Source organism: Salmo trutta, chromosome 5, assembly GCF_901001165.1.
Source record: "Salmo trutta chromosome 5, fSalTru1.1, whole genome shotgun sequence".
NCBI classification, from domain to species: Eukaryota; Metazoa; Chordata; class Actinopteri; order Salmoniformes; family Salmonidae; genus Salmo; species Salmo trutta.
The window spans coordinates 31,424,542-31,440,935 of record NC_042961.1 but is presented as its reverse complement, the minus strand read 5'-3'; the positions used below and the strand labels follow the sequence as shown (position 1 = coordinate 31,440,935).

The following is a 16,394-nucleotide window of genomic DNA, read 5'->3' as shown; positions in this document are numbered from 1 at the left end:
TGTCAATCAGCCTATCAGAAGCTTCTAAAGCCATAACATCATTTTTGGGAATTTTCCAAGCTGTTTAAAGGCACAGTCAACTTAGTGAATGTAAACTTCTGACCCACTGGAATTGTGATACAGTGAATTATAAGTGAAATAATTTGTCTGTAAACAAATGTTGGAAAAATTACTTGTGTCATGCACAAAGTAGATGTCCTAACCGACTTGCCAAAACTATAGTTTGTTAACAAGAAATGTGTGGAGTGGTTGAAAAACGAGTTTTAATGATTCCAACCTAAGTTCCGACTTCAACTATATATTTCAATGCCATTTTAAATCTAATTTTCTTACAATTATATACATTTCGCCATGTCTAATGTGTATCAAACATTACAACAAAATCTATGGGCAAAAAAAACCTAGCTAAAAAACGTTAGCTGACATGGGCTGATCTGGACATTTCTGACAAGTTATAAATAGTTCTAAGGTATACAATGACTGACATGATGAGGAAAACTGATGATGCCCTACCCAATTTCGAAATTGTAACTTGTGGATTCCACTATTACAACTTTCAAGAGTAAATTGAAAGCCGGAACGAGTCCTCTCCCCCCTGCCTGCCCCACAGTTTGGGAACCACTGCCTTAAGGGATTAGCAATAGATTAGGTGAATTAAGGTATTTAAATGGAGCTGTGGTTCACTAGGGTTAAGACTGCAGAGACCTCCTGTATGAGACACAGTTAGGGCCCAGTTACAGAAAATGGAATGAAACAGGGAGGTACTACTTACTACCTGGACTTGTCTAATCAGAAACGTCGATTTTTGTTTTTCGTTGCATTTTAAAACTTTTTCATCTCCAATGTCATGTATTTTTACACACAATTATCTCCAGTGACATGTTTTTTATTTATTTTTGACATACAATTACTCAAATCCAGTTGATATTCATTGAGGCAATTTAGGTCATACCTCAGCTGCTGTCAACTTGCCACATGCCACCCCATGTCTAACTGCTCAATTCAAATCAGCCCACATTCTCTTTTCTAACAAAGCCATATATGATAGTGTGTGTGTGTGTACATGCACGCATGTGAGCTCATGTGTGTGTGTGTGTGTGTGTGTGTGGCCTCTACAATGAGTCTGAAACAGCTGGAAGGCGGGAGGGAGGAAGGAAGCAGGGGAGGAAATAGCTTCTGAGGGAGGAGAGGTGCTGAGAAGAGGAGCGCAGGAAGCAGCACACCGCCTGTGGAGGATACAGCTGGGGCGTTTGTCAATAAGGGAATGAGATTATCACAGGAGATATCTGCCCCTGAGTGAAGGAGTGATAAAGTGCAGGAGAGAGAGAGAGAGAGAAAGAGAGAGAGAGAGAGAGAGAGAGAGAGAGAGAGAGAGTGTGGGGCTGACACTGCCATATATCGTCCATTCCAACAGGCAGGCAGCTCTGTATACAGTAAGTGGAATGTGATCAGGAGCTCTACAGTTAAGACTCACAAGACTGCCTCTCTTTCTTTCATTACTACTGTGAGCTACTACAGTAGGTGCAGCTCCTAACTGGAAGTCATTAGCTGTGTATGGCCAAACATGCCTCTCAAAGCTGGTCACCAGTTTGATCCTGATCCTTACCAGGTTAACACAAGCACAGTCCCAAATGACACCTTATTCCCTACATAGTGCACAACTTTTGAACAGGGACCAATGGGCCCTTCGAGAGCTTGGGACTATACGGTTCTATCTGCAAAAAGATGATTCTGAGGGAATTGGCTTTACATTTCTGAACCCTCAATGGTTTGAATGGTGTCAGAAATGTTTATCTTGTATTCTTTTGAACTTAACATGAATTTGGGTATTTAGAGTCCTATCCAGGTAAAGAACGTAGAACAGAATAAGGCTATGTCAATAACTAAAATTTGAAAAAAATGCAGATAGAACCTTATAGTCCCAAGCTCTCGCCTTTTCAAAGGTAGTGCACTATATAGGGAATAGACTGCCATGAGACTCATTATAGTCAAGATGTGAAAAATGCACCACATTCTTCAGCAGATGAAAGGGAGTGTGTGTGCGTGCGTGCCTGTGTGCGCCTGTCCATGCCTGTGTGTGTGTGTGTTTAAACAGAGTGACTGTTTAAACTTGTCCCAAAAACGCTGAACCCGGGTCGGTGTGACACAATTCCAGTTTAATGCCTTCAGGGATTAACAACAGATTAGGTGAATTAAGGTATGTAAATGGACTGTGGTTCACTGGGTGAAGACTGCAGAGGCCCCTGTATGGGGCCCAGTGCAAAGTCCTGGGGGCCACAGTAACCGAGGTACACTAGGGACTGGGAGGGGTGTGACACTTGATCCATCATCAGAAATCAAACGTTACCTGGGTCATGTTCATTAGGCACAAAATGGAAGAAAATGGACTGAAACAGGGAGGTACTACTACCTGGACTTGTCTAATCAGAAACGTTAATTTTAGTTTTCTGTTGCGTTTAAAAACGTTTTCCATTGTGTGCCCTAATGAACACAACCCAGATTACCTGCTTAATAGATGCATCTCCAGTGAAATGTATGTTTATACACAATTACTAAAATCCATATGAAAGCTGCCAAAGATCGTGGGGACATACTTACATCCGCTACGACAAGCTCATTGTCCATCCTCCCTCCCAAAATCATGGGAGGAGTAAGAGACCTAAGCTTCCGGGTTAGTAGCTTCAGCCCAACATCTCAAACACACATACACACACACACCAACTGACACTCAAGTGCCTGATTGACTGACTCTATTAGCCAAACAATGTTTGTATTTGTATTTTATGTTCTTCTCCATATTATGTCTATCTACGACAAGCTACCCAGGAAAGGGTAGCCCATATTAATAATAGCCTATATTAATATATGTAGTCTTAGAAATAAGGTTAATGAAATCAATAACATTCATATACTGGCCATCTCTGAAACTCACTAAGATAATTTGATGTTACAGCAGTAGGGATACAAGGATATAAAATCTACAGAAAAGACAATACTGCCTATGGGGGAGGTGTTGCTGTATATGTTCAGAGCCATATTCCAGTAAAGCTTAGAGAGGATCTCATGTCAAATGTTGTTGAAGTGTTGTGGTTGTAAGGTCACCTGCCTCATCTAAAGCCTCTTCTTTTGGGGTGCTGCTATAGGCTACCAAGTGCTGACAGTCAGTATTTTGATATGTTTGCAATGCTTGATAATATGTGTGATGTTAACAGAGAGGTTTATTTTCTGGGTGACCTGAGCATTGACTGGTTAGGAACAAGCTGTCCTCTCAAGCTTCTAATTGTGACTAAGGCCTGTAATATAACCCAGGTTATCACTAAACCAACTATAGTGCATACCAACAGTGTTTGATCTGTGACATTCAATTGTATTGATCATATCTTCACAAATTCTGCAGAACTTTGCACCAAAGCAATATCAGTTCCCATTGGCTGTAGTGACCATAACATTGTGGCAATAACAAGGAAAGTCAAAGTGCCAAAAGTTGGACCTAAAGTAATTTATAAAAAACCATACAAAATGTTTTCTCATGGCTCTTTTGTTGAAGATGTAAAACATTTACAGTACCAGTCAAAAGTTTGGACACACCTACTCATTCAAGGGTTTTTCTTTATGTTACTATTTTCTACATTGGAGAATAATAGTGAAGACATCAACACTATGAAATAACACATATGGAATCATGTAGTAACTTGTAACGTGCATGCTGGCAGTCGGGGAGCAAGTACAGTGAGTGTACTTAATAAATAAATGAACATAGAACAAAACAAGAAACACGAGTAGCGTACAGACATGGAACACAAACAGAGTCAATAACGCCTAGGGAAAGAACCAAAGGGAGTGGCAGTTATAGGGAAGGTAATCAGGAAGGTGAGCCGGATGAGGCGCTGGTGCGCGTAATGACGGTAACAGGGGTGCATAACAATTAGCAGACTGGCTACCTCATGCGCCAGATAGGGAGTATACTTGACGGTACCCCCTCCCTGACGCGCGGCTCCAGCCGCAGGACGCCGACCAGAGGGACGGTCCCGGGGACCAGGAGCGGGCCGATCGCTTCTGCTGAGGCGTGGGAACTTGTCGAGCCAGCTGAGGTATGGGAGCCTGACGAACCGGCTGAGGCATGGGAGCCTGACGATCCAACCGAGTCTCGTGAACCTGTCGAGCTAGGTAAGGCAAGGAAGCCTGACAAACTAGCTGAGTTATCCTAGGTAACTTCGGCCACGGACACGTGACGGGCCAACCGAGTCTTGTAAACCTGACGAGCCAGCAGAGGCATGTAAGCCCTACGAGCCAGCCTAGGCATCCCTGGTAGCTCCGGTAGTGAAACCCGGACCCGACGTCACATACAAAACAAAAACCAAAAACCACTCCCTGATGCTCCCCTATGATGAGGCGTTATTCTGTAACGTGTATGCTGGGAGTCGGGTATGCTGGGAGTTATTTTATTTTTAAGAAATGTCTACTGAAAGTATTCAGACCCTTGCCTTATTCCACATTTTGTTACGTTACAGCATTATTCTAAAATTGATTAAATAATTTTTTCCCCCACAATCTACACACAAAAAGTGAAAACAGGTTCAGAAATGTTTGAAAATGTATAAAAAATATAAAACAGAAATACCTTATTTATATAAGTATTGGGACCCTTTGCTTTGAGACTCGAAATTGAGCTCAGGTGCATCTTGTTACCATTGATCATCCTTGAGATCTTTATACAACTTGATTGGAGTCCACCTGTGGTAAATTCAATTGATTGGACATGATTTGGAAAGAAACACACCTGTCTACATAAGGTCCCACAGCTGACAGCGCATGTCAGAGAAAAAAACAAGTCATGAGGTCGAAGAAATTGTCCGTAGAGCTCAGAGACAGGATTGCATTCGAGGCACAGATCTGGGGAAGGGTCCCCAAAAATGTCTGCAGCATTGAAGGTCCCCAAGAACACAGTGGCCTCCATCATTCTTAAATGGAAGAAGTTTGGAACCACCACGACTCTTCCAAAAGCTGGCCGGCTGGCCAAACTGAACAATCGGGGGAGAAGAACCCGATGGTCACTCTGACAGAGCTCCAGAGTTCCTCTGTGGAGATGGGAGAATCTTCCAGAAGGACAACCATCTCTGCAGCACTCCACCAATCAGGCCTTTATGGTAGAGTGGCCAGACGGAAGCCACTTCTCAGGAAAAGGCACATGACAGCCCACTTGGAATTTGCCAAAGGCACCTAAAGGACTTTCAGACCATGAGAAACAAGATTCTCTAGTCTGATAAAACCAAGATTGTACTCTGGCCTGAATGCCAAGCGTCACATCTGGAGGAAACATGGCACCATCCCTACGGTGAAGCATGGTAGTGGCAGCATCATATTATGGGGATGTTTTTCAGTGGCAGGGACTGGGAGACTAGTCAGGATCAAGGGAAAGATGAACAGAGCAAAGTCCAGAGTGTTCCTTGATGAAAACCTGCTCCAGAGCGCTCAGGACCTCAGACTGGGGCAAAGGTTGACCTCCCAACAGGACAACGACCCTAAGCACACAGCCGAGACAATGCAGGAGTGGCTTCGGGACAAGTCTCTGAATGTCCTTGAGTGGCCCAGCCAGAGCCCGGACTTGAACCCGATCGAACATCTCTGGAGAGACCTGAAAATAGCTGCGCAGCAATGCTCCACATCCAACCTGACAGAGCTTGAGAGGATCTGCAGAGAAGAATGGGAAAAACTCCCCAAATACAGGTGTGCCAAGCTTGTGGCGTCATACCCAAGAAGATTTACGGCTGTAATCGCTGCCAAAGGTGCTTCAACAAAGTACTGAGTAAAGGGTCTCAATACTTATGTAAATGAAATATTCCAGTAAAAAAAAAGAAAAAAAAGGTAAAATTCAAAACCTGTTTTTGCTTTGTCATTATGGGGTATTGTGTGTAGATTGATGAGAAAAATAAACTATTTAATCAATTTTAGAATAAGGCTGTAACGTAACAAAATGTGGAAAAAGTCAAGGGGTCTGAATACTTTCTGAATGCACTGTACAGCAAGGGCACAGCAATTAGAGGACAAATCCTGAATTGTATTTGTAATGAACACGATGGGAGACAGAGAGCGGGTTTCAAGCACAGGGCGCAGCAGGTGTTTATTGTGAAGGACCACAGGAGGAGGCAGAAGGTCATACACAGGGGGTCTAAAAAGGCAACAGTACAGGCAGGGAAGAGGCTAGAAACGTCATCCGGGAGATCAGGCAATAGGTTGATAACAGGAAATCCGATAAGGTACAGGCAGGGAATAGGCAAAAGGCGTCGTTAATGAGGCAGGCAAAAACGATCATACGCGGGAGGATACATTATGGGGAAACACAGCGCTCTGAATAGAAGTGTGTCACAAAACAAACAATACCTCACAATGATGGGGTGCAAAGAACTGAACTAAATAGTGTGTAATAATGTCATACAGGTGTGTGAACAGGTGATCAGAATTCAGGTGATTGAGATCTGGAGAGTGAGCTGCGTTCAGGGGACATAGAACAAAACAAGAAACACAAGTAGCATACAGACATGGAACACAAACAGAGTCAATAACATCTAGCGAAAGAACCAAAAAGAGTGACAGTTATAGGGAAGGTAATCAGGAAGTAAATCAGGAAGGTGATGGAGTCCAGGTGAGTCTGATGAGGCATTGGTGCACGTAACAATGGTGACAGGTGTGCGTAATAATAAACAGACTGGCCACCTCGAGCGTCGGAGAGCGAGTATAGACAAAGGAGATGATTGTTGACTACAGGAAAAAGATGACCGAGCACGCCCCCATTCTCATCGAGGGGCTGTAGTGGAGCAGATTGAGAGCTTCAAGTTCCTTGGTGTCCACATCACCAACAAACTAACATGGTCCAAGCACACCAAGACATTCGTGAAGAGGGCACGACAAAACCTATTCCCCCTCAGGAGACTGAAAATATTTGAAATGGGTCCTATATAGTCTCGTTATTGTTATTTTACTGCTGCTCTTTAATTACTTGTTACTTTTATTTCTTATTCTTATTTGTACTGCATTGTTGGCTAGGGGCTCGTAAGTAAGCATTTCACTGTAAGGTCTACACCTGTTGCATGTGACTAATAACATTTGATTTGATATGTGACATAACTAAAAAAAAGTGTTAAACAAATCAAAATATATTTTACATTTGAGATACTTCAAAGTAGCAACCCTTTGCCTTGATGACAGCTTTGCACACTCTTGGCATTCTCTCAACCAGCTTCATGAGGTAGTCACCTGGAATGCATTTCAATTAACAGGTGTACCTTGTTAATTTGTGGAATTGATTTCCTTCTTAATGCATTTGAGCCAATCAGTTGAGTTGTGACATGGTAAATGGTGGCAACTTTGAACAATCTGAAATATAAAATATATTTTGATTTGTTTAACACTTATTTGGTTACTACATGATTCCATATATGTTATTTCATAGTTGTGACGTCTTCACTATTATTGTACAATGTTGAAAATAGTAAAAATAAAGAAAAATCCTGGAATGAGTAGGTGTGTTCAAACTTTTGCCTGGTACTGTATGCATTTACAGTATGTATGTATGGAGCATAATGTATTTACTGTTTTATTCACATGTTTTCAAGTACTGGTTACATATCATGCAATCTGATTCTTGCATAGAATGTATATGATGTGTGTAAAGTACTTTTTGGAAGATTGTACTGATTATGATGAGCTAATGCTAAACGAAATGGCAGATACTGTATGTGTGGCGCCATGTTTGATGACATCATACAATGCATTCTGGTTGTCACATAAACGTCTGTCAGACCAAAGATGTTATAAGAAAACGAGGTGAAGGGATGGTTCACTCGACTGACTTAAATTGAAAATATCGTTACTCAGCGTTGTCAACTCAGACCCCCCTTTCCAGGGGTTTTATTTTGATTTAGCTTGCAAACATCTTCTGTGTTTGCCCCATATTTATTGATAATAATAGTACTATTTCCTGTATCATATACCCCCATTGATACCTTCCCCCATTCCTACCCCTCATGGACTTGAAATTTCCCACAAATGAAATGAACCCACCCACAAACCCTCCTAAAATGGTTTCACCAAAATCTGGCAACCCTGTTTAGCTTTCACGCTACAGTTAGGCTAGGCAGTAGGCTTGTATTTGAGGTGATGATCTGTGAGGTGATAAAATTTGATCTTATTTGTGATTTGTCAAAAACTGTAAACGACTTAAGTAATGTTCTCCGGTTCTTGTATACGCTGTAACAAGTACATCAAAGATTTGTAATATGTTGAAAAGTGGCTAAACTAAGTTAATATTTTTCGGACTTTGTTTATTTGTGTCTCATAGTGAATGGCATTCTGGGATTAGGGAGTTTTCGCTTGTCAAACATAAACAAAACATGGTTGCCATCATAAAGAATGTAGCTGCTGTTAGCTTAGCTTACACGCATCTCTTTTCTAAACAATATTACATTTTCCCATGTACTCACCAGAGATGTGGTACATTGTAAACTAGTCCAGCTGTTAGGTCGCTAACTTCTGTTTTGTTTTTTGTCAGCGCAACCTGTTATTTAGACTGGTTTATGGAATGAGTTTGGCTGTGGATGTGTTCCGTGTGATGCTTGGATGATGAAGTTCGCATTTATTTTTTACAATAAAAGATGAAATTGAGGAATAAAGTTGTGAAGACCTTTATTTCCAATCAGTACAAAACATTGTTTAGATGCTTTTCAGACAACAATGCTGTTTAGACGTGTTTTTTGCGTCATACATTCTGTTGCTACTGTTCCAATCACATATTTGCGATGGTACGCTGCAAGGAACACTCAACAATGATACCCGCAAACACCAAGTTAGGCATACCTAATTTCAAAATAGACCATCATCACTGTCAACCGTGAATGATAATTATTCACGTTTTACTGGTGAAACTGCATCTGCATGCCAATCATTTGATTGATCTCAAATCAGTTTCATGAGAATAGCCAATGCATTTCAATCTTATTGAGTTACTATTTTGTGAGTGGATTAGAGCAAATGTTAAAAAAACGATTAGCCTTTCTTATATTTTGTTTCTGTCAAAGCATACATCCTGAATAGTGGCGGGCTCTGTTGAGTGTTGGCGCATTATAATTTTTTGGGCACTATTCAGCTTCGTGCTGACCATCCTAAAATCTCATTAGAAATGAGCAGATGTTTTTGGTGTAAAAGTAATGTTATAGGCCTACTATGCTATGCTATTATATTCTGTTCTGTTATGTAAAATACAAATTAATTGTTATGTGATCTTGCGAGACATTGATTCAGCTTTGATCTAACTTTACTAAACGAGCACCACTGTGAGAAGTGATCGTCTTCTATTTGTAATATTAATAAGAAGAAGTGATGATTAGGACTATTAGGCATAGGCAAACGAATCTTGACGAGTGTTATTTTAAACGATTGCAGCACTCTTCGTGTGTCACGCCCTGACCTTAGAGATCCCTTTTATTCTCTATTTGGTTAGGTCAGGGTGTGACTAGGGTGGGCAATCTATGTTTTCTATTTCTTTGTTGGCCGGGTATGGTTCTCAATCAGAGGCAGCTGTCTATTGTTGTCTCTGATTGGGCACCATACTTCGGCAGCCTTTTTCCCACCTTAGTTTATGGGTTCTTGATTTTGTATAGCTGCTGTATAGCCTGCAGAACTTTACGTTCGTTTCTTGTATTTTGTTGTTTTGTCGGTGTTCATTTTAAAATAAAAGTAAAATGTTCGCCTACCACCCTGCACCTTGGTCCAATATTTACGACGAGCTTAACAGAAGATCCCACCACCAAAGGACCAAGCAGTATGGCCAGGAGGAGCAGGGATCCTGGGCCCGGGAGAAAAGGGAGTGGAGGACATCATGGACATGGGAGGAAGTTATGGCAGGGGACAAGACCCTGCCATGGAAGCAGGCGGAGGCAGCGAAGGAGGATCAACGGCGACCCCGAAGTTCACGACCACGACGGAAGCCAGAGAGGCAGCCCCCAAAATGTTTTTTTTTTTTTTTTGGGGGGGGGGGGGGGCATACGGGTTGGCGAGGGGCGAGGGGCGAGTCTGAGAGCAAAGAGGAATATTGGGAGAGACTGAGCGAGAAGTATTGTGGAATAGTTGAGGGGAGTGATGAGGTAGAGTGGATGGTTTGGTGTCTGGAGCAAGACAGTCACCGTGAGGAGCGTGGGACCAGTCAGGCACCATGTTTTGCGGAGATACGCAATGTGTCGCCAGTGCGCCTTCACAGCCCAGTGCGTCCTGTGCCAGCGCCCCGCACTTGCCGGGCTAAAGTGAGCATCCAGCCATGACAGGTTGTGCCAGCTCTACGCTCCAGATCTCCAGTGCGCCTCCGCGGCCCAGTATATCCTGTGCCAGCTCCGCGCACCCGGTCTCCAGTGCGTTTCCCCAGCCCGGTACGACCTGTGCTTACTCCACACACCCGGTCTCCAATGAGTCTCTGCAGCCTGGTACGCCCTGTGCCGGCTCCACGCACCAGGCCTCCAGTGCGCCTCCGCAGTCCGGAGCCTCCTGTGAGGGTTCCCAGTCCGAAGCCTCCAGTGATGATCCATGGCCCGAAGCCTCCAGTGATGATCCATGGCCCGAAGTCTCCAGTGATGATCCATGGCCCGAAGTCTCCAGTGATGATCCATGGCCCGAAGCCTCCAGTGATGATCCATGGCCCGGAGCCTCCAGTGATGATCCATGGCCCGGAGCCTCCAGTGATGATCCATGGCACGAAGCCTCCAGTGATGATCCATGGCCCGGAGCCTCCAGTGATGATCCATGGCCCGGAGCCTCCTGTGATGATCCATGGCCCGGAGCCTCCAGCGACGGTCTGCAGTCCAGAGCCTCCAGCGACGGTCTGCAGTCCAGAGCCTCCAGCGACGGTCGGCGGTCCAGAGCCTCCAGCGACGGTTCCCAGTCCGGAGCCTCCAGCGGGGGTTTCCAGTCCGGAGCCTCCAGCGGGGGTTCCCAGTCCGGAGCCTCCAGCGGGGGTTCCCAGTCCGGAGCCTCCATCGGGGGTTCCCAGTCCGGAGCCTTCTGCGGCAATCTACGGTCCGAAGTCCACGGCGACGATCTACGGTCCGGTTCCTCCAGCGACGACCCACAGTCCGGTTCCTCCGGCAACGATCTACGGTCCGGTTCCTCCAGCGACGACCCACGGTCCGGTTCCTCCGGCAACGATCCACTGTCCGGAGCTTCCGGCGACGATCCACGGTCCGGTTCCTCCGGCGACGATCCACGGTCCGGAGCTTCCGGCGACGATCCCCGCACCAGAGTCGCCACCGAAGATAGCGGATCCGCGAGCGGAGTGGGGTCTACATCCCACACCGGAGCCGCCACCGAGGCAAGATGCCCATCCGGAACCTCCCCTATAGAGTCAGGTTTTGCGGCCGGAGTCCGCACCTATGGGGGGGGGGGGGGGGGTACTGTCACACCCTGACCTTAGAGATCCTTTTTATTCTCTATTTGGTTAGGTCAGGGTGTGACTAGGGTGGGCAATCTGTTTTCTATTTCTTTGTTGGCCGGGTATGGTTCCCAATCAGAGGCAGCTGTTTATCGTTGTCTCTGATTGGGGATCATACTTAGGCAGCCTTTCTCCCACCTTAGTTTGTGGGAACTTGATTTTGTATAGCTGCTGCACAGCCTGCAGAACTTTAGGTACGTTTTTTGTATTTTGTTGTTTTGTCGGCGTTCATTTTAAAATACAAGTAAAATGTTCCCCTACCACGCTGCACCTTGGTCCAATCTTTACGACGAGCGTAACATCGTGGTTCTGAATGGACAACACCAAGATCACGCAATGATGTAAAAGAAGTTGAACCAACTTGTGGTGCTGAAGGATAGCTGAATGATAGTTCTGCCATTAGGCCACTCAAGGAAAAAGCCTAATAAGCATAAGTCTACGTGGTATAGCTATTTGTAGGCTATAGCCTAATGTAAATACAAATAAATATAGCACTGTATGCGAGGAGAGCTTGAGTTGCGAGTAGGCATTTCATTGCATTGTTTTAGCTTACACTATATATAATAAATAAACGTTGATATGATTAGCTTGAACACATGGTTACAGTATACCTTATTATAGAATAAGAATTTAAAAAACTGAGGTGAACTATCAATTCATAGAATTTATTTGCATAGATTAAATCATCAAATCAAATTGACCAAGTAGTGAAAATAAATCATTACTACGCAGAATTGAAGGAAATTCATTTAAAAACAGCAACAAAATCAAGCTTTTGGTGTGGTGTATTAATGCATCTCAATAAACTAGAACCTAAATGCATTATTACCTCCAACTTGGATATATTCATATTTCAAAATTTCCCACCTTGAGATTCCAAGCTAGAACGGGCCCTGCGTCTCAACCAATAGCCATTACACGCTAAACATCCTAAACAGGGCTACAGCAACTTCCAGAGAGGGTCAGGCTCCTTGGGCTTTGCGGTGGCCACTCTGGTTGTGGGTGTCCTCGTCAACTCCCGTAGACGAGGGAGAGGTGAAGGTCGAGAGCCATGCGTCCTCCGAAACACAACCCAACCAAGCCGCACTGCTTCTTGACACAATACCCATCCAACCCGGAAGCCAGCCGCACCAATGTGTTGGAGGAAACACCGTACACCTGGCGACCGTGTCAGCGTGCACTGCGCCCGGCCCGCCACAGGAGTCGCTAGTGCGCGATGAGACAAGGATATCCCTGCCAGCCAAACCCTCCCCTAACCTGAACGACGCTGGGCAAATTGTGTGCCGCCCCATGGGCCTCCCGGTTGCGGCCGGCTGCGACAGAGCCTGGACTCGAACCCAGAATCTCTAGTGGCACAGCTAGCACTGCGATGCAGTGCCTTAGACCACTGCGCCACTCGGGAGGCCTCAAGCATTCTTCTTAAGAAGCAGTGCGGCTTGGTTGGGTTGTGTTTCGGAGGACGCATGGCTCTCGACCTTCGCCTCTGTTGCCAGAGAGGAAGGAAACAGACCGCTCAGGGATTTCACCATGAGGCCAATAGTCGGACTTTAAAAAAGTTACAGAGTTTAATGGCTGTGATTGGAGAAAACTGAGGATGGATCAACAACATTGTAGTTAACCCACAATACTAACCTAATTGACAGAGTGAAAAGAAGGAAGCCTGTACAGAATACAAATATTACAAAACATGCATCCTGTTTGCAAAAAGGCACTAAAGTAATACTGCAAAAAATGTGGCAAAGCAATATTTTTTTGGTCCTGAATACAAAGAGTTATGTTTGGGGAAAATGCAATACAACACATTACTGAGTCCCACTCTCCATATTTCAAGTATAGTGGTGGCTGAATCATGTTATGGGTATGCTTGTAATCATTAAGGACTGGGGAGGTTTTCAGGATAAAAAAGAAACGGAATGGAGCTAAGCACAGGCAAAATCCTAGAGGAAAACCTGGTTCAGTCTGATTTCCGCCTTACAATGGGAGATTAATTCACCTTTCAGCAGGACAATAACCTAAAACACAAGACCAAATCTACACTGGAGTTGCTTACCAAGAAGACAGTGAATGTTCCTGAGTGGCCGAGTTACAGTTTTGACTTCTATGGCAAGACCTGAAAATGGTTGTCTAGCAAGGATCAACAACCAATTTAACTGAGCTTGAAGAACTTTGAAAAGTAAAAATGGGCAAATGTTGCACAATCCAGGTGTGGAAAGCTCTTAGAGCCTTACCCAGAAAGACTCACAGCTGTAATCGCTGCCAAAGGTGCTTCTACAAAGGGGTGTGAATAATTATGTAAACTAGATATTTCTGTATTTAATTTTCAATACATTTGTAAATATTTCTAAAAACATGTTTTCACTCTGTCATTATGGGGTATTGTGTGTAGATGGTAAGCATTTTTTTAAAAACCATTTTTAAATTCTGGCTGTAACACAACAAAACGTGGGTATGAATACTTTCTGAAAAGGCACAGTAGCCATGTTATTTTTAATCGTTTGTGTTATTCATTACTCACTGCATAATTATTCCTTGAGACATTATATATAAATTATATATATAATGTAAATAAAAAAAATAAAAAAACATTTATCTTCAACTCTGCATTGTTGGAAAAGGACCCGTAAGTAAGCATTTCACTGTTAGTCTACAACTGTTGTTTACGAAGCATGTGACAAATAAAACATTTCATTGATTGATTTGATTCTATCAGTGTATCTGTGTTACTTGTTGTGTTTTATGTTTTTGTGTGGATCCCAGGAAGTATAGCTGCCGCTTCGACACTGCCATATATCCTCCATTCAATCAGGTGTGTGTGTGTTTACGTCTGCATGTGTGTGTATCTGCGTGTGTGTGTGTGTATGTTAGTGTAGTACCTGCTATGAGGAGGGAGGCCTCCAGCGTGACGTCGGGGCCCCGGGGCCCTCTACCCACACACCTGTAGGAGCCAATGTTTCTGGGCTTCACCTGGGTGATTAGCAGGGTGCCGTTGGTGTACAGGATCACTCTATGGAGAGAGGAGAGGAGGGGACACAGGTACTCAGATGAACATCAATAACGCCATTCACTTGCTGATACTCTCAACCAAACCAGAGTACGAATGCAGAAACTGAAGAAGGTACTTACATTAAAGGAAAATTTCACCCCAAAATTGGCCCAAAATGCATCATACAGGGATGATTTCTGTATTTTCAAAATTACATGTCTTGAAAACTTGAGTGCTGACAAGCAAAACATTTTGGGACTATGTCAACAATGTACTAATGAAAGAAATACCAAAAGATAGTTTTTGGATGGAGTTTTCCTTTAATAGAATAGGTTTAGCTATGCAAAGACATATTTCGAATAGGTGATTTTACAGTATGCACTCAGGGTAATACCCTTTTCACACTACCATGCCGACCTGAACCATACTGTGTTGGCTTTGCTGGCTTGGATATTTTCTTTTCAAATGGTCCTTTCCAGCAGGGTTCCAGCTGTGGTCGATTTGTAACCAGGCCAACTCAGAACAGCTTAGCTCGGCTCAGTGTGAAAAGGGTATGTGTCTATTCTATCGGGCCCAGTGTACGCCATGCCCCTTTTCTGGCCACTGGTAGGGAAAGAGGAGTATCGGTGTGTGTGATGGAGAAGATAAAGACTCTTAACTGTCTGACTTTTTGTCAGCTCAAAGTCTGACAGCTAAGGAGCTTCGCATCCAATAACAACACAGAGAGCAAGACAGACTGGCACACCATTATTAACTATTATTCCCTCATAGCAATATGATACTAGGTTTCACTGGCTAGCTACTAGACGGACTGCCACTTAAAGCTACAGCCTAAGATTGGTATATCTGTTTTTAAACTTTTAAATGAATGATATATAGCCATTGATTCTTGAATATTAGTTTTTTTAATACCAGAATGTAGCTTTAAAAGAAGTGAAATGTGCAGTGAGAGAGAAATGCTATTGCCAAGGCTAGTGCCTTGTAATACACATAGATGCAATTTTTAGGTCCCACATACTCCATGTATGTCGTATGACTTGCATATAAATGATTTGTGAAGCATTTATGTTGTGCTTATGCATGCTTTATAAATTGCCTATATTAAGCCTTTATATTATATACGTTTTTGTTAGTTTAGAGTACATTAGAGTATTACTTTATTGATATAAACTTGGGAAAATAATACAAAAGTAGGGACTATTTTCAACACTGTTTGTAACCTAAAAAATGTCATCACCCAGCTCCCAATCTACCTGTCTGCATGACTGCCTTGTGGCTTCTCTGGGGAAGCATCTTTTACCGGTGTTTGGCTTACTGCCCCGCATACTGCTTGTATCTACAGCACTAACTTGTGAGGTGGTAATTTCCCGCTCATTTAGTAAAGTGCAGCCAGGATCCATACAGTGAGCAAGTTCTCCGCCTTCTCTCTGTTTATCGTACTGGTGCATGTGTGATCAAGTGTGTGCTGATTGTGTGTGTTTGCCATTTCACTGGCGGAGCTTGTTTTCAGGAGGCGGGTGTAGGTTGTGTTTGCAAACTCATTTTTAGCTCACAACAAGCTTGTAGCATGGCTAATACTAGACAGAAAAACACTGCAAAGCTCAATGCGGAAGAGGAATATGTACTGTATCAAGCACTACACTCCACCACTCGATCAACAAAACTAGTTCTATAAAGATCTAATAGATCTGCAGGAAAATAACTTAATCTGTCGTGCTAATTTCTCTCCAATTTTGTGCACACATTTGTTTACATCCCTGTTAGTGAGCATTTCTCCTTTGCCAATATAATCCATCCACCTGACAGGTGTGGCATATCAAGAACCTGATTAAACAGCATGATCATTACACAGGTGCACCTTGTGCTGGGAACAATTAAAGGCCACTCTAAAATGTGCAGTTTTGTCACACAACATAATGCCACAGATGTCTCAAGTTT

General features: G+C 43.5%; 1 protein-coding gene across 2 annotated transcripts in view; it reads right to left on the bottom strand.

Annotated features, from left to right (window-relative positions):
• The window catches only part of ptk7b (protein tyrosine kinase 7b), a 201,489-nt gene that overhangs the window by 26,591 nt on the left and 158,504 nt on the right, over positions 1-16,394 (bottom strand). For both annotated transcript variants that reach the window (XM_029753378.1, XM_029753380.1), the window contains one exon: positions 14,347-14,477. In XM_029753378.1, coding sequence (XP_029609238.1) covers positions 14,347-14,477 — 131 coding nt within the window. The remainder of the gene's footprint in view (positions 1-14,346; positions 14,478-16,394) is intronic.